This window comes from Ovis canadensis, chromosome 5 (genome assembly GCF_042477335.2).
Source record: "Ovis canadensis isolate MfBH-ARS-UI-01 breed Bighorn chromosome 5, ARS-UI_OviCan_v2, whole genome shotgun sequence".
Classification (NCBI taxonomy): Eukaryota; Metazoa; Chordata; class Mammalia; order Artiodactyla; family Bovidae; genus Ovis; species Ovis canadensis.
The window spans coordinates 107772371-107789585 of NC_091249.1; the positions used below are offsets into that span (position 1 = coordinate 107772371).

Below are 17215 nucleotides of genomic sequence, written 5' to 3' on the forward strand. Positions count from 1 at the left end.
TATTAGGAGAGGAATGGGAAAATGGAATGTGGTATGAAAAAGACTATTATTGAATCTTAAACATTATTCAATAGGCTGTGTAAACATATGCAAATTATGAAATTTACAAAATCACACCAACAGTGTATACTCAGTGAAAGACAATAGCATGTGCCTTTATTTATAATGGCAGGAGGGACGGACGTGGAGAAAAACACCTGAAATTGGTTTATTTTGCATTGATGACACTCCTTAAAGTCTTGAGAATGCAGAATTGGGCAAAAATCACTTTATGATCCATGGGTACTTCTTTAATAGAGAAGAAATTAACCATTCATACTTGCGTCTGCAGAAAGAAATTAACTTACTCTTGCAATTCTAGACTCCTTCACAATAAGGAATTCTTAAGTTGTCATAGAGTGAGGGGGGAAGAGGGGAGAGAGATAATCATCTAGAACAGTGTTTCCCAAACTTGGCTGTTTTCACAGACACATTTTTTGGGGAGGGGGATACAGGTTTTCTACGTAACATTTAAATGTTTATGTTTTCCTTCTGTGTGTCATCTAAACAATATATGCTTGTTCAGGATTCCCTGGACAACAGTGTTGCCGTATGATCACCACACCTACAGTTAGACCTCTGATCCCTGGAGCACCAAGTGAAGACCAACCATGCTTAACTTTTCACGTTGTTTCTCTCGGATTGAGAGACAGAACAGACAGAACTGTCGAACATTTCCTGTGAGATCTGTGAGTTGTCAGGGTTCAGGGCAGTGGTTCATAGCAGTGACTCTCAAAGCAGAAAGGGGTGGGGTGGGTTGGAGATGGTGGCCTGGGAAAACACCTTCTGAAAAAGCACATTCAAAATGCCTGTTGATTTCATAATGCAAATTTTAGGAAGTCAAACTCAACAAAATAATTTTCAGGCAGTAGCAGAAAACCAACTCTAGCTTCGTGCTTGGGGGCCTGAGATACACTTGGTTGAGAAACATAGGTGTTGGAGGTAGAGGCATCCCAGCTCGAGGAGACCTTTGGTAAGAACATGTGCCAAAGAGAAGGACCATCTTTGGGGTCAGTGAGTGAATCCTAAGCATATCTTGTCATGGTCCCTGGGAACCCAAAGGGCCAATCCCCAAGAAACCCAAGACATCCATCAGACCTGTTATTTTGGGCAAGTTGGTCCATTTTTAATACTGAGTCAAAAGAAGCTGTTGACTTCCCTTCCCCTTTTATTGAGGTTAACATATTTCAGTAAACAGTTGCTGTAACTGGGTACAGTCACCCCAGGTCCATCCTCCAGGAACTGCTGTCATTATCTGCAATGCCATCCTGTCCCCAAGGGGGATATCAGCCTGGGTCTGCTCTGCTAGGGGAAAAAAAAAAAAAAAAAAAAAAAACCACACACAAAGAATTGGATCTTCTTAGAGCAGTTCTCTTTCATTATCAGAGCACTGACTCTTGCCATTTAAACACAATCAGTTACAGATGGTCTTGAAATGCAAGTTGCCAGTGGAATACTAAGAGCATAATATGCTGAGGGACAATGCAGCTAAAGAGATCTGGCGAATATGGGGGACTCTAATACCCACCCCAGCCTAGAGGTCACTGGGGGGATGGTATTTCCCACTTTCCCTGGAAAGGCACAAGTTTTCTTTCATTCTCAATCTAAGCCTGAATTGTTAAAAAAAAAAAAAAAGTGTATCGAATAGGAAACATTTGGCACCACATGGGGTGAGGCCAGGAAGCTAACCCAGACAGACGCGGTCTGTTTACTTGCTGGGATAAAGCTGTAGAACTGTAATTCAAGATTTGTAAAACTGTTTGCTTTGAAAGGGATCGGTTATGCTTTTCAGGCCTTGTGTTTTCACTCCTGTGGCTTTTCTGAGTAATCCCTGCAAACTCTGTGTACTCATTGCTCAGGGGTTAATTATTAATTAGTGGGCAATAAATACCCTTCAAAGAACATTTTAATTTGAACACCCTACGTTTCTCCTTTGGCTTAAAATAAAAACAGTCTTTCCACGGATGAGTCAGTGGAATTGGCCTGGTTCGAAGCCGTCTTGCTCCAACAAGAGCTGCAGGGAGGGGAACCCATCAGATCCCAAAGGGATCTTGATTCCTTTCTGAAGGATCCTTGACCCTGTGGTTTTCCATTCAGTCAAAGATCTCCTTCAGGTTACAACTTTAGGAAACTTTGGCTTGTCATATGGGAAGCCAATTGAATTGAGTTGGCTTCGCAGGGTGAACACAGGTACAGCAAAAATTACCTTGTTTTCACATTGCATTTAGGAGATTTCAGGCTGCTTCCAATGGCCTATGACCTCTGGCCACTGCCCACATTTGCTGCTATTAATACCTTCCCTTCTCACTGCCCTTCACACAGCCTGCTCTTGCTTGCTGTTGGTTCCTTGAATATTCCATACTTGTCCCCTCAGGACCTTCCTACCTACTTTCTATTCCTTCTGCCTGAAAAAGCTCTTCTGCTTCATCATTATATTGTTGTCTCCTTCTTGTCAATCAGGTCTGGGCTTAGCCAGCCCCTCTGAAAAAGGCCTTTCCTCACCACATTAGCTCAGTTTGCTCCCTACCCCTCTGCCATGTTCTATCAGATTATTCACTTGTTTCAGGCATTATTTAACTTGTGTTTGATCAGTCTCTCTCTCTAGAATATAAGTTCCATATTATCCTTTTGTTCATCTCTATATTTCCAATGTCTCATACAGTGTCTGGCCCATAGTAAGTGCTAAATAAATATTTGTTAAATGAAGGTTGGGGGAAAAGCTTTCCTCCTATTCATGCACTTTGTAAAAGGGAAACTCATACATGACATCACAGTTCCCCAAATCACCCTTTGCCTATCGTGGGTGCCTTGCTCAATTGTAATAAAACACAACAGTAGAGTTCCACCATCTGTCAGTGTTCCTGGCCCAGAGTCCCACCTGTCACTCACCTGTAATTATTGCAGGGCTCCAATTTGCTTTAGCCGTGTCAACAGTTCCCCTCTCTCGTGCATATTTACTAGATCAGTGCATCCACCTATGCACTCTTGACCGATGAAGACTCGAGGTACCTAAGAAAGCAAACAAGCCAGGACATTTAGGGAACTTCATTAGGTTAGACGCTTTTATCATTCTCTGAATATTCCGCGTGGTCTGAAGCTTTTCAGATCACTTTACAACGTCCTCATGTATACTCGTTCAAGTCAGAACTTTGTGAGAAGCATAACATAATTCACTCAAGAATGCTTTTAAACTAAGATGCTTTTCACATGGAATGTTCTGTGTGAGATTGTCTAACTTGTCAAAATGATTTAAAAATTTCAATCTGCAGGAACACCTTTCCAGGAATGGGTTTTGGTTGGCTGCAGCCAGACCACCCTGATTGAATTTTGGTTTCTCTGCAGCTGGGACCACACATGAGCCCTTAAACTGAACCATGGCAGCCAGGAAGGAGTTTGTTTTTAAGTGCAGCTGGACAAGTATTTCCATCAGTTCTGTCCCTGAGTTTTAGACTCAGTTTATGAGAGTCGTCTCTCTCTTGTGAGCCCTGCCCTCAGCTAGGGAAGGGATGATGATGTCAGAATCACCTTCTTTGAAATGCCTGGCCCATCATAGGATGAAGTGCCACAGCTCTGGGAACAAAGACATGCATCTGCTTTGGTTTCGGGGCTGGCATGGGTGGGTCTTCCAGGGCCGGTCAGACTGACACAGTCAGCTCTTTCTGCTGAGCACATTCATCTCGAGTCAAACTCAGGCTCCCTCCCTGCTGCTAGGTAAGGTGCATTCCAGGATTCCAGGGGACTCTTGGAGGAGAAAGTCCTTTCACAGTGGCTCAGACAAGTTCCAGGCCAAGGGTGTTGCAGAAAGGCTGACTGGCAGTGAAGAAGCAAGCCCAGCACAGGCTCCCCGAGGGGTCAGGAACTACCGGGTCCTCTCCCAGAACACTAGGGATATAATAGAAGGGGCAGGAGAGGTTAAGAATATTTTCAGAGCTTTTGCTTTTCCTCTGAAGGCACAGTTACTCAGATGCATGTCTTTATGGAGGTATAGTTGACGTCCCAGTATAAGTTTCAGGTGTACAATATGGAGATTCACAATTTTTATAGATTATATTCCAATTATAAAATATTGGTTATACTCTCTATATGGTAGAATGTATCCCTGTAGCTTACTTTTACATAATAGATTCGACCTCTTAACCTCCTACCCATGCATTGCCTCTCCTCTCTCCTCACTAGTAACCACTGGTTTGTTCACTGTATTTGTAAGTTTCTTTCTTGTTATATTCACTAGTTTGTGGTGGTTGTATTAGATTCCACATATAAGTGATATCATGCAGTCCTGTCTTTCTGACTTGTTTCACTCAGCAGAATGCCCTCTGAGTCCATCCACACTGTTGCAAAGGGCAGACTTTCGTTCTTTGTCGTGACTAGTATCCCACTGTGTCTACACACACCCTGTCTTCTTTATCCATTCATCTGTTCATGGACACACTCAGGTGACTTCCGCATCTTGGAAATTGTAAATAATGCTGCTATGAACATTGGGGTGCAGGTTCAGATGAATTTTTTTTTTTTAAGGAAGAGAGTTGAGAAAAAGGGCTGAAGTATTTCAGATAAGTCCTACCATATTTCTGTTAAGACGGGGATCTGGGCGGAAGTAGGCTTTACAAATTAAGTTGAAAGAATCCTGCACTACACTGCCTTGGCTGCGTCCTGTGTCCTGAGCAGGAGGAGCGCACAGGATGGTGTTCCAGTGAGGAAGCCTGGCGGTGCCCTCCTCAGCCACTCACGGGGCCGCCTGCCCCGCACGCCTGTGTGGGAGCTTTGCACATGGAAGTGACATCAAGGCCGCTTTTCTTTTTTAAAATCTTAACCAGCTGAAAGAATTTGCAGAAAGATGAGCTCAGAAACCTAAAGTGTCCCCCCTGGATCCTGGCCATTATTTTAGAGAAAATAAAGCACCTCTCAGATTATTGGGGGCCATTTGGCTTCTGTCCCCCCAGGAACAGCTGGCTGTGGTCAGTTGCAATGGTAAAGAATCCTAATGAAATTCAAATAATTATAACACAGGGCTCCTTCTGTGGAAAGCATTGCCTAAGGGAGTAAAACTCATCTGAGCTTCAAATAAAGAAGCTTTCATTTAGTTTTTATTTTTTCTTTTTGATGTGAACCATCTTTAAAGTCTTTTTTGAATTTGTTACAACATCGCTTCTGTCTTATGTTTTGATTTCTTGGACAGGAGGCACATGGAATCTTAGGTCCCCCACCAGGCATCAAATCCACACCCCCTGCATTGAAAGGAAAAGTCCCAACCACTGGACTGCCAGGGAAGCCCCATGGAAGGGATGTGTTCATTCTTGAACTTGGGTTACTCTCGAAAAGAACTGAGTGATTGTCACTCCTCCTGTTGCTTGCCCCATCCAGACCAGGGGGTCTGGATTACATTAGTTGGAGAGAAGCCCCTGAGAAGGAAGGAGTCCTCTCCTTAGACAGCAGTTCTCAGACCTGAACCACGCATCAGAACTGTGGTGGGCTTGTTAAAACCCAGATTTCTTACTCCTCCCCACCCCACATTTATGATACAGGAAATCCGGGCAGGGGCTCAAGAATGTGCATTCTGACAAGTTCCCAGGTGACTCTCAAGGAGCATATTTGCAACCACAGGTTGATGCTGAGGGCAGTTCCTTCCTCCTGGGGTAGCTAACAGAGGCTTTGGAAACCCATAGCTCTAAGGCAGCCCCCAGCCCCCGAAAGGCAGGCCCTGAAACACGATCAGATCAGATCATCTGGGCTGTCCCCAGGGCGGAATTCTGTGCATGCCATCTGGCACACAAGCTGCTTGTGAGAGCTGAGAGCTGGAAGGCCCCATTGCCCTAACACCCCCTCCTCTGGGCTAGGGAACAGTGGAGACCATGGGAAAGCCCATCAAAGGTCCAACAAAGGTCCGTCTAGTCAAGGCTGTGGTTTTTCCAGTGGTCATGTATAGATGTGAGAGTTGGACTGTGAAGAAAGCTGAGCGCCGAAGAATTGGTGCTTTTGAAGTGTGGCGTTGGAGAAGACTCTTGAGAATCCCTTAGATTGCAAGGAGATACAACCAGCCCATCCTAAAGGAAATCAGTCCTGAATATTCATTGGAAAGACTGATGTTGAAGCTAAAACTCCAATACTTTGGCCACCTGATGCGAAGAACTGATTCATTTGAAAAGACCCTGATGCTGGGAAAGATTGAAGGCAAGAGGAGAAGGGGACAATAGAGGATGGGATGGTTGTATGCTATCACCGACTCAATGGACATGAGTTTGGGTAAACTCCGGGAGTTGGTGAGGGACAGAGAGGCATGGTGTGCTGCAGTTCATAGGGTCACAAAGAGTTCGACACGACAGAGTGACTGAACTGAACTGAAAGCCCTTCAGTTATCAGCTCCCTCAGAGGAAGCTGAACTTGCAGGCCCCACCGGATGGTGTGGGAGACTGTGGTGGCCCAACAGGAAGCTGCTGATGCATGCGAGAAGGAAGAGAAGGCTCGTGCTCTGTGCCTCCCCTCCCAGCTCACCCCCCTCTTCGGAGGAACTTGAGTCTGTTATATTAAAGAAGTAGGGAACTGCCACCAGAAAAGCCAGCTTGAGAGTTCTGTGGCCTTCCTTCTCCAGCTTTCTCTAGCCTCAGCTGGGGTGGCCTCTTCTGTTCTCTGTACCAAGTCGCTTCAGTCGTCTCCGACTCTGTGCGACCCCGTGGACTGTAGCCTGCCAGGCTCCTCTGTCTATGGGATTCTCCCGGCAAGAATACTGGAGTGGGTTGCCACTGCCTTCTCCGGGGCTTGAACCCGCGTCTCTTATATCTCCTGCGTTGGCAGGCGCGTTCTTGACCAGCAGTGCCACCTGTGTTGCTGAGGCTGCTCCTCAGCTGATTGCCAGCTCTCTGCAGCACCTCCTTGGCTGCTCCCTGGTACGGTTCCTTTCTCACCGGAACTGGTGCCATAACCTCCAAAGGTCCCCAGCTTAGGTCCTCATCCTGGCCTTCCTGCAGCCTCTTTCCCCACAGCCACTGGAGTGACCCTTTCAAAATCAAGCGGCATCTCATCTCCCGTCACATGCCCGGTCCGTGTACCATGTGATGGCATGAACGGCCCTGCCTACCTATTCCTCATGATCTCAGACCACACCTGCTCCTAACTCACAATGCTCCACCCACACAGGCCTTCTCGCCAGGCAGGCTTCTACCCCAGGACCTTAGCATTTGCTGTTCCTACTGTCTGGAATGTCCTACGCCTACACTTCTGCATGCCTTGCTCCCTCAGTCCCTTTAGAGATCTGCAAAACCAGTGAGACCCTGCCAGCTCCATTTAAAAGTGTACCTTGCTGCCTACTGCTTGCCTCCCTTTCCTACCTGGCTTCTCCATACCACACATCACTTACCACCTTCCAACACACTACTTTATTTATGGCATTTACTAGAATGTAAGTTCCACAAAGGCAGGAATTTTTGTTTGCTCTGTTCAGTGTTCAGAAAAGAGCCTAGTACAGCAGGTGCTTAAAAATATTTGTTGTATTCAGCAAAATTATCCTTCAAAAGCAAAGGAGGAAAAGATGTCTGCACACAAGCAAAAATGAAGCAAATTTGTTGCCCAAAGTTCTGCCTTGTGAGGAATGTTCAAAGGCATCCTTCAGAGAGAAGGAGAATGACAGAGGTCAGGAAACTTGATTTACATAAAGAAAGAACTTTCGGGAAGAATAAGTGAAAGTGCTGATCTAGGGGCTGTGGCTATAGCAAAACCAAAACCAGTGTCTCCAGTTTGGTGGCCTGATCGAAGTCCTATGTTTCTGCAATCAGTCAAGTCCCACTGGGCTGCTGCTCTTCGCACAGCACCACAGGCATAGCAAGATAGTGACAGCGCTCAAGGTTTCCAGTCTCTCTGAACAGAAAAGCTTCAGCGCTAGGGAGGATGAAGTTATATATCCTGAAAGGATTTGTTCTCCCCTTGGAGGAATGCATTCAGGACTCAAGAACCTGTGCAAGGTATCTTGAAAAATTCAAAAACAAACTTTGAAAGATCATTAGAAGAAAGTGTTAGCTGTACAGTGAATTGGGGTGGGGGGGGGGGGAGTTGAATGGTTGTGTGAAGAGGTTTGTTTTTCCTGCTAGAGGATAGCTGCTGCTGGTTGAAAGATGTGGCTCCCAAACCTTGTTGCAAATTGGAATTACTTTTTTGGTTTTTTGATGGGAGATACATTCTATTTTGACTTCCACATTTTTTGAGGTGTAACTGACAAACCTGTGTGTGTTTAAGGTGTACAATGTCAGGATTTGATATACAGATACACTGTGAAATGATTACTGCAGTCAAGTTAACTTACATATCCACGACCTCACAGCTACTATTTGCATGTGTGTGTGGTGAGAACACTTAAGATGTAATCATAGCAAATGGCAAGCCTACATTTCACCCCCAGCACTTCCTCCTCTTACAGCTCCGTGTTTGTATTCAGGTCCTGCTAAGTCACTTCAGTCGTGTCCCACTCTGTGTGACCCCATAGATGGCAGCCCACCAGGCTCCCCCCCATCCCTGGGATTCTCCAGGCAAGAACATTGGAGTGGGTTGCCATTTCCTTCTCCAGTGCATGAAAGTGGAAAGTGAAAGTGAAGTTGCTCAGTCGTGTCTGACTCTTCGCAACCACATGGACTGCAGCCTACCAGGCTCCTCCATCCATGGGATTTTCCAGGCAAGAGTACTGGAGTGGGGTGCCATTGCCTTCTCCAATTCATGTCCTAGGGATCTTTAAAACTACTGATGCCTGTCTGCCCCTCTCCTGTGGGATTTAATTGGCATGGGGTCTGACTGAGGCATTGAGAGGTTTTTTTAAGTTCCCCAGGTGATTCTGGCTTCCCTTGTAGCACACACAGTTGGTAAAGAATCAGCCTGCAGTGCAGGAGGCCTGGGTTTGATTCCTGAGTTGGGAAGATCCCCTGGAGAATCCCATGGACAGAGGTCCTGGCAGGCTAGTCATAGAGGACTGACCCATAAGGGTCTGACACGACTTACAGACTAAACCACCCCCACAGGTGATTCTAATGTACAACGACACCTGTAAACTGCCCTCCCCGAGGGATGCCTCACATCAGGGGCCACAGCTGTACCCACACTGCCCTTTGGTGCTTAGGACCCAAGCATCCTGAATAGCTGGTGGTCCAGCCAAGCAACAAGATGCCCTCTCATCATTGTGTTCTCTACTCCAGGACCTTCCTAAGACCAAGGGTCCTTGGCTCCCAGTGGGGGTCCCTGGAAGCAGTAGAGTCTTGCCTCCCTCTGCACCAGAATGCTGATTTCTGATTGGAGCGGTGGGCTTCCTCTTGAGAACCAAGGAAAAAACACCATCAAATCCAAACTAAACCTCAGCTAGGACATGTGCGCCTGCAAACACTGTATCCTAGAACGTGTGTCCTGAGAGGGAGCTGGTGGGACATGACTCGGCACCACGCTCCAACCCCGGCACCTGCGCTGATCTGGTGGCCTGGCTGGTTGGCGACCGCACGGGAAGCCCTGGGCGCTAAGGAAGAGGAAGTCCTTTCACATAGAGGAGAGAGGGTGTCAGGAACCCCTGCTGTCTACTCAAAGCAAAAAGGACCATAGAGGTCTCCTCCGGCCTGGTGTTGCAGCCAAGGGGTACCCTGAGGGTCACAGGTGGGGTGACTTGCCAGGATCACACAGCAAGCCACTGAGAGCCCGGCCAGAACTCTGGCCTCTGATGTCCCTAACTCGACAGGCCTGGAACTATCCCCTCATTTAGGTCAAGGAGCCACAACGAGTCATTAGGTTGTTTTTTGGTTTTTTGGTTTTGTTTTTTTTTTCCCAGTGGGAGGAATGAGATAAGATATGGAAGAAGGAGAAAATTTAAGGTTAAAGAGAGCCCAGAGGAAAAGACTGAAGGAGAGCAAATGCCACTGGGCCCTGTGAACCCGGAGGAAAGAATGCTTTGGGTTTTTGCTCAACAGCAGACACAGAGGGCTCACCCGTGGCCCCTCCACCCCTCCTTCCACCGCCCAGCCCTGCAAGCTCAGGCCGTCAGTGCTGAAAACAAAGACTGCAGAGCGCTCCTCGGCGGCGGCTATTCCGGGACACAGCTGCCCGCCGGCCCGCCCGCCTTGACGCCCAGCACGGGTCGGCTGCGCACCCCCGTCCCGTGGGCCGAGGTCCGCTGCCTATTCAAGGAAGCAGCTCTTGTCTCGGGCGCCCTCCCCCGCACCCTCTCAGAGCGACGAAGCCCTAGCGGTGTCCCCGAGGAAGGCACGGGCCACCCGTCACAGACAAAGGCATCCGGGAGCCTTCCCCCCTCCTCCCTCGCCCCCCCCACCCCCCCATCCTTTGAGCAGGAGACCCCAGGCTCACCGTTCTGGCTCCAGTGAGCTGCTCCAAGTAATCTTGAATCTCACTGGTGTTACTGGCAGCTGTAATATCGACAAATTCCAAAAGCCCTTGTTTGAAGGGCAGTTGGCTGAGAAGCTCCTGAGTCTTTCTGCAGTAGGGGCAGGTGGGCTTGATGAACACGACCACCTTCCCAGGCTGGATCTTGCTGTTGACGAACGCTTGAGCCATGCCGCCTCCCTCCGGGGGGGTACGCACCTCCACTGTAGGTAGAGCTTTGGAGTAAAAGCCGCGGCTGACCGACCAGCTGGCTCTCATTTAAAGGAACCTCCCTGGAGGAGGAGTTTGCCCCCGCGGCGTGCTCGATTTTTAAAGGGCCAGCCCTGAAAGTCATTTCAGTTTGGAGCGATGCACCGGCTAGAGCTTTGGAGTATGAACAACTACATCCCGGGGTGTCATTGTCCCCAGCCCTTTCAGGGGTGCCCTCTCTGGAGAAGAAAGCAGAGCCAGCTCGCTCTTCGGAGAAGCTTGAAGGGTGCAGACCAGCTCCAGGGAGGGAGCCTGAGCAGGCAGGCAGGCACCTCTTAGAGTCAGTTCTTATTGCCCCCCAGGGCTTCCCTTGTGGCTCAGCCGGTAAAGCATCTGCCCGAAATGCAGGAGACCTGGGTTCGATCCCTGGAGAAGGGAAAGGCTACCCACTCTAGTATTCTGGCCTGGAGAATTCCATGGACTGTATACTCCATGGGGTCAGACAGGACTGAGCCACTTTCACTTCACTTATTGTCTCTCAGAGACACGGTTTCTAAAAAAAACACACAGAATCATTCAAGAAGCAGAATGCACTGAAATCTATTTAGAAGTGAAATTCAGATTGTGACTTTAAGTCTCATCTTGCCTGCCCTGTTTGTTGTCATTGTTTAATGGAATTACTCCACCACCTTCAAACATCTGGAGATTGCACAGAAGAATCTGGCCCTGCAGCCTCTCCCTGAAAAGTCAGGTCACCTTCATGAGAGGCAGCAGCTGGGGCTGAGGTGTGGTTGTCCTTTGGAGGGGACAGAAGCTGGCTCCCGGCTGGCTCACGCCTTCCAGATACCTCCTCTTCATCCATAAGCTTTTGAGTTTGTGACCCTTGAACAGCAGTTTAGCATGGAGGCAAATTCTAGCACAAACACTAATTTCAAACTGCAGATCCAGTGAGGGTGTTTTTCTCTGTTTGATCCCTTTCTTGTCACTGTTTGTGAGTCTGAGTGGTGTTCAGTTCAGTCACTCAGTCATGTCCGACTCTTTGCGACCCCATAGACTGCAGCACACCAGGCCTCCCTGTCCATCACCAACTCCCAGAGTTTACTCAAACTCTGAGTCGGCGATGCCATCCAGCCATCTCATCCTCTGCCCCTTCTCCTCCTGCCTTCAATCTTTCCCAGCATCAGTGTCTTTTCCAATGGGTTAACTCTTCCATCAAGTGGCCAAACTATTGGAGTTTCAGCTTCAATATCAGTCCTTCCAATGAATATTCAGGACCGATTTCCTTCAGGATGGACTGGTTGGATCTCCTTGCAGTCCAAGGGACTCTCAAGAGTCTTCTCCAACACCACAGTTCAAAAGCACCAATTCTTTGGCGCTCAGCTTTCTTCACAGTCCAACTCTCACATCCATACATGACAACAGGAAAAACCATAGCCTTGACTAGACGGACCTTTGTTGGCAAAGTAATGTCTCTGCTTTTGAATATGCTATCTAGGTTGGTCATAACGTTCCTTCCAAGGAGTAAGCATCTTTTAATTTCATGGCTGCAGTCACCATCTGCAGTGATTTTGGAGCCCCCAAAATAAAGTCTCTCACTGTTTCCATTGTTTCCCCATCTATTTGCCGTGAAGTGATGGGACCGGATGCCAGCTGTTGTCACTGTTTGCAAGTCAGAGTGGTGTAATATCTCACTTATTTCACGCTCACCCGAGTGTTGTGACACATTGTAGGACCTGCTGCTGTGTCCTGTGGGCCCACGCTCCCGAGTGGGGTGAGCGATTGTTTTAGGGCCAGTTCTGACCCCTCTCTGTGTGGTAAGGTAAATAAAACAGGGACAACCACCTCCTCTAAAAGTGGACTCTCCTTTTCCCCCAGGAAGTTTTACAGTGAAACTCGGGCTACAGGCCAGAGCTATACACTCAGTGATTGTCATGTCAGAGTCCCAAGCATAGCGTGACTAAGAGAAGGATAGAAAATTGACTCTTGGAAGCAGCTGTCATTATTCCTAAAATTAAGTGGCCAAACAGAAACCCAGGCTCTGAGTCACAGAGAGGGACTCTAAGTGATGTCTCTGTCACTGGAAAGAATGTGCTATGGGCCTGAGCGCTGAGGCGACTGGTTCTTGTCAGGCTTGGGACTTCCCAGCCCACAGCTTCGTTCTCTCTGGAATAAGCTCCTGGCAGAGTCCTTGTCGTCTGTCTCCAATCCCTTCTCTACGCCTGGACTCCTGCGGCCAGGCCCCTCGCTGAAGCCCAGGGTCTCCTCAGGGCTTACCCGCCCGAGGGGCCTCAGCTTGCCTTGCACCCGGTGTTTTCCCCAGGCCCACTCTCCTCTCATGTCTGGGGTCACCTGTCCCTGTTCTGCTGGCTCCTTCTCCTCAGCGTGCGACTCAGGGCAAGTCGCTCCCTTGTTTCCAACCACCACCTTCTGTCCCCTTAAACTGTCCTGGCCTCTTCCCTACTTGCTGTTATGTTTGCTGTCTGGACTTCAGCCACGTCCCAGCTTCTCCTCTCCCCGATGCAATCTGACCTCCTTATCAGCCGTTCTGCTGAAACACCCTTGGCCAGCCTTGATCATGGCCACCACGTTGATAAATCACCTTGTGGCCAGGTGTCCTGCCTGGGACCATCCCAGAAGCGTGGGTGTGGAGGTTTTTGGTGAACTGGTGGAGTGAAGCTCCCAAAGGATCTGTTTGTGTAGGGTCCTGGGGGGACTTGGTCCCTGGGGCAGAGATCAGGGTGCAAGGGTGTTGGTGGTAGTGGGGCTCTGTTGTCTGCCCTAGAGCTCAGGCCCAGAACAGATGGCCAGAGGACACAGCTCAGGAAGGCCTTTTCATGTGGAACACAAACATATGGCAAAGAAGGGGCTTCTCCACTTGGCAGACAGTGCTGTGGCTTCACCTCAGGGAGGAATTCAGAGCGTAGGCTACTCTATTGCCTTGGCATCATGAAAGTCTGGAGCTCTGGCACTGCAGGAGATGGAGCCCGTGGATCCTGGGAACAGTTCAGGGCAGGCAGCCACCACGGGAGCTGCCGTCCTCAGGTGCCGTGGACATCAAGATGGGGTGTGTGTGGAAGAGACACAAGAACTCTTGGTGGGCCTGTGCTCGACACAGCTAGGCACTCCCAGAAACGCTGGGAAGCATGGACTTTTTTCAAGGGAGTGGAGATGCTGCTCTGCAGATAGTTGGCAGTGAGCTAGTGATATATGTGAAATATGAAATTTTCTATTTGCTACTATTAATGTGATCTCATTTGTACCACAGGCTGACGAGGGTGGGGATAGTTTGGCCCACAAATGAGCGTTTCTCAGGCTCTTTTGCTTACTTGCCACTTTGCAGGATTTGACTCTGTGGATCACTCTGTGTCACGCCTCTCCCCCTCCCCTGCCAGCTCCCTTCTTCCTAATATCATATGCAACTTGATCTCTTTTTTCTCCCTGTATCCCTGGGTATTCTGTGCCAGGTTCTGCCTCAGGAATTTCGCCTAACGTGTGGTTTGTCCCGGGGCTTGCACTCCTTTTCACTCGTGCACACCCTCTGTGGAAGATTTTATCTGCATGCACGGCTCCAGCTATCACCTGTTTGTTGATGAGTTTCAGGTTTACTTTTCTCGTCGAGAACACTTTCCTGAGCCTCAGGAATGGATCGTTCATTGCCTACTGAGAAGACCCACCTGGGGTTCCTCAGCATCTCAGCCTCAGTGGGAGCAAAATGGAAGCCACCCTTCCCTCTTCCAAATACATGCCCTTCCTCCCGGACTCTGTCTTCTACCTGCAGGGCAGACACATGGGAAGCATCTTGACCGAGGCTTCCTCCCCTGCCCGCTGCTTTTTATTTATGCAGAGTCACCAAACTCTAACAGCTAAGTTGAATCTGAGCCATTGCCATGCTTCCACTGCTCGCACTGTCTTTGCCTTGAACCTGCTCCTCTCTCGGTCCAGAGTGGCTCTGACCTGTCTTTCTTTCTGTGCAGCTGACTTATGTGGTCCAGCACTATCCAGATCATGTGTAGAGTCCTCTGGGAAGACCCCTGAACACAGCTCTTTTCCCCACTGGGTTGAGTGCCCCTCAGCTGAGTTCACACGACATGCCATACCCTGACTCATCCCATTCCATTGTTCTTTTTTCACTCCTTTTCTGTGAGCTTCCTGTGAGCAGGGAAAGGGCTTTCATCCCCATGATACCGGAGCCCAGATGCACGCTGGTCCTTATCCACCTACCAGTGCACCCACCCCTTGGTTGCTATTTAGTCCCTCAGTCGTGTCTGACTCTGTGACCCCATGGATGCAGCATGCTGGGCCTCCCTGACCGTCACTATCTCTCAGAGTTTGTTCAAACTCAGCCCATTGAGTTGGTGATGCCATCTAACCATCTCATCCTCTGTCGTCCCCTTCTCCTCCTGCCTTCCATCTTTCCCAGCATCAGGGTCTCTTCCAAGGAATCAGCTCTTCACATCAGGTGGCCAAAGTACTGGAGCTTCAGCTTCAGCATCAGTCCTTCCAATGGACATTCATAACTGATTTCCTTTAGGATGGACTGGTTGGATCTCCTTGCATTCCAAGGGACTCTCAAGAGTTTTCTCCAACACCACAGTTCAAAAGCATCAATTCTTCAGTGCTCAGGCTTCTTTATGGTTCCACTCTCACATCCATACATAACTACTGGAAAAGCCATAACTTTAACTGTCCTGACTTTTGTCAACAAAATGATGTCTCCACTTTTCAGTATGCTATCAAGGTTTGTCATAGCTTTGCTTCCAAGGAGCAAGCATGTTTTTATTTCATGGCTGCAATCACTGTCTTCAGTGATTTTGGAGCCTAGGGAAATAAAATCTGTCACTATTTCCCTTGTTTCCTCATCTATTTGCCATGAAATGGTGGGACTGGATGCCGTGATCTTAGTTTTTTGAATGTTGAGTTTTAAACCAGCTTTTTCACTCTCCTGCAAGCATTTATTAAACAGCTACTCTGGGCCAGACACAAAGATCCCATGCAGCCCCAGCCCTTAGGACTTTTTAGCCTTGTGGTGGAGGGGAGGGCGGGGGTATACAGACATAGCAAGTAAACCCAGTGTTGAGAGTATTCTACATGGTATAATAGAAATCTGTATGGGCATTAGGGTAACCAAAAGAGAGTGGTTATTCTTGCCTGGAGGGTGCTTAGGGAAAGGTTAACGAAAATGAGCTAGGCTAAATCTTGAGAGAAATGCTTTCGAGTCTTCAGGGTAGGGGAGTGCACTTCAGGCAGAGGCAACAGGAAATGCCAGGACGACACAAAGGGCACTTGCTGTTGAGTGTAGTCACGTGTGGATGGAGCATGAGGGATTTGAGGTGGAGAGTAGGAGAGAGATAGCTGGTGAGCGTGTGGATCGTGGGTGTCTTTTACCAAGCTGAAGAGTAAGGACTTTACACAGAGGAATGAGGAGCCTAACAGGAGTATTTCAAGCACAAGTAGATTTGCAGTTCGGTGTTCAATGAGATCAGCACATTGTGACATCTCTCTCATAACACAGTGAGTGGCAAAACACAGCTTGACCACAGGAGTGGTGGGGCTGCTTTAAAGCAGACAAACCTTTAGAATCCTTCAAGGCTCACCCTGGGACCTGTCCTGGCTTCCACAAGCCTTGCAGTTTGCAGAGGGGCAGCTCAGAAGGTGATGAGCCACCAGGGTTCTGAGCTGCTCTCAAGACTTCCTAGACTCATCGCGGCTGCACTTGGCCCTGTCTGTCTGTATGCAGCTCTAAGGGTTTGGCTGAATGAGCCACATTGCCAGCAGCTCTTTCCAACCTCAGATGCGTGAAGACCCTGGTTGGTGGCTGTGCCTGTTTTCAGAGTCTGATCTTGTCTGATGCTCTTTCTCTCTCTGGATCTCTCTAGATCTGACCACAGAGGACCAGTGTGACTCTCATTGTAGACTCTTACTCCCATTTGACCACAGAGGATTCTGGCTGACTCTAACTGTGGTCCTTTTCATACTGTTTATGGGGTTCTCAAGGCAAGAATACGGAAGTGGTTGGCCATTCCCTTCCTCAGTGGACCGCGTTTTGTCAAAACTCTCCACCATGACCCGTCCGTCTTGGATGGCCCTACATGGCATAGCTCATAGTTTCCTTGAGTTAGACAAGGCTGTGGTCCACATGGGCTTCCCTGGCGGCTCAGAGGTTAAAGCATCTGCCTGCAGTGTGGGAGACCTAGGTTCAATCCCTGGGTCGGGAAGATCCCCTGGAGAAGAAAATGGCAACCCACTCCAGTATTCTTGCCTGGAGAATCCCATGGTCAGAGGAGCTTGGTGGGCTACAGTCCGTGGGGTCAGACATGTGATCAGTTTGATTAGTTTTCTGTGATTATGGTTTTCAATCTGTCTGCCCTCTGACGGAGAAGGATAAGAGGCTTATGGAAGCTTCCTGATGGGAGAGGCTGACTGAGGGGAAAACTAGGTCTTGTTCTGATGGGCGGAGCCATGTTCAGTAAATCTTTAATCCAATTTTCTGTTGATGGGCGGGACTGTGTTCCCTCCCTGTTTTTTGACCTGAGGCCAAACTATGGTGGAGGTAAGGAAGATAATGGTGACCTCCTTCAAAAGGTCCCGTGCAGTTTCTGCTACACTCACTGCCCCCGACCCTGCAGCA

General features: G+C 48.7%; 1 protein-coding gene across 2 annotated transcripts; it reads right to left on the minus strand.

Annotated features, from left to right (window-relative positions):
• Nucleotides 1-1140: 1140 nt before the first annotated feature.
• On the minus strand, nt 1141-11063 carry GLRX (glutaredoxin). Of its 2 annotated transcripts, none has more exons than XM_069592614.1 (3): nt 10363-11063; nt 2929-3048; nt 1141-1341 (listed from the first exon to the last, which is right to left on the minus strand). In XM_069592614.1, exons 1-2 carry the CDS (start codon nt 10654-10656, stop codon nt 2935-2937), a joined length of 408 nt encoding a protein of 135 aa, XP_069448715.1. In that variant the 5' UTR covers nt 10657-11063; the 3' UTR covers nt 1141-1341; nt 2929-2934. The 2 variants fall into 2 exon arrangements, with proteins under 2 accessions (XP_069448715.1, XP_069448716.1); XM_069592615.1 differs by having other exon boundaries at nt 1141-1344; nt 10363-10682.
• Nucleotides 11064-17215: the final 6152 nt, after the last annotated feature.

What these genes read in the sequence shown, in the direction of transcription:
- GLRX (XM_069592614.1), bottom strand. Translation starts at nt 10,656, where the DNA reads ATGAGAGCCAGCTGGTCGGTCAGCCGCGGCTTTTACTCCAAAGCTCTA. An exon ending in AGCTCACTGGAGCCAGAACG is followed by an intron (nt 3,049 to 10,362) that starts GTGAGCCTGGGG and finishes TTGCTTTCTTAG; the next exon opens with GTACCTCGAGTCTTCATCGG.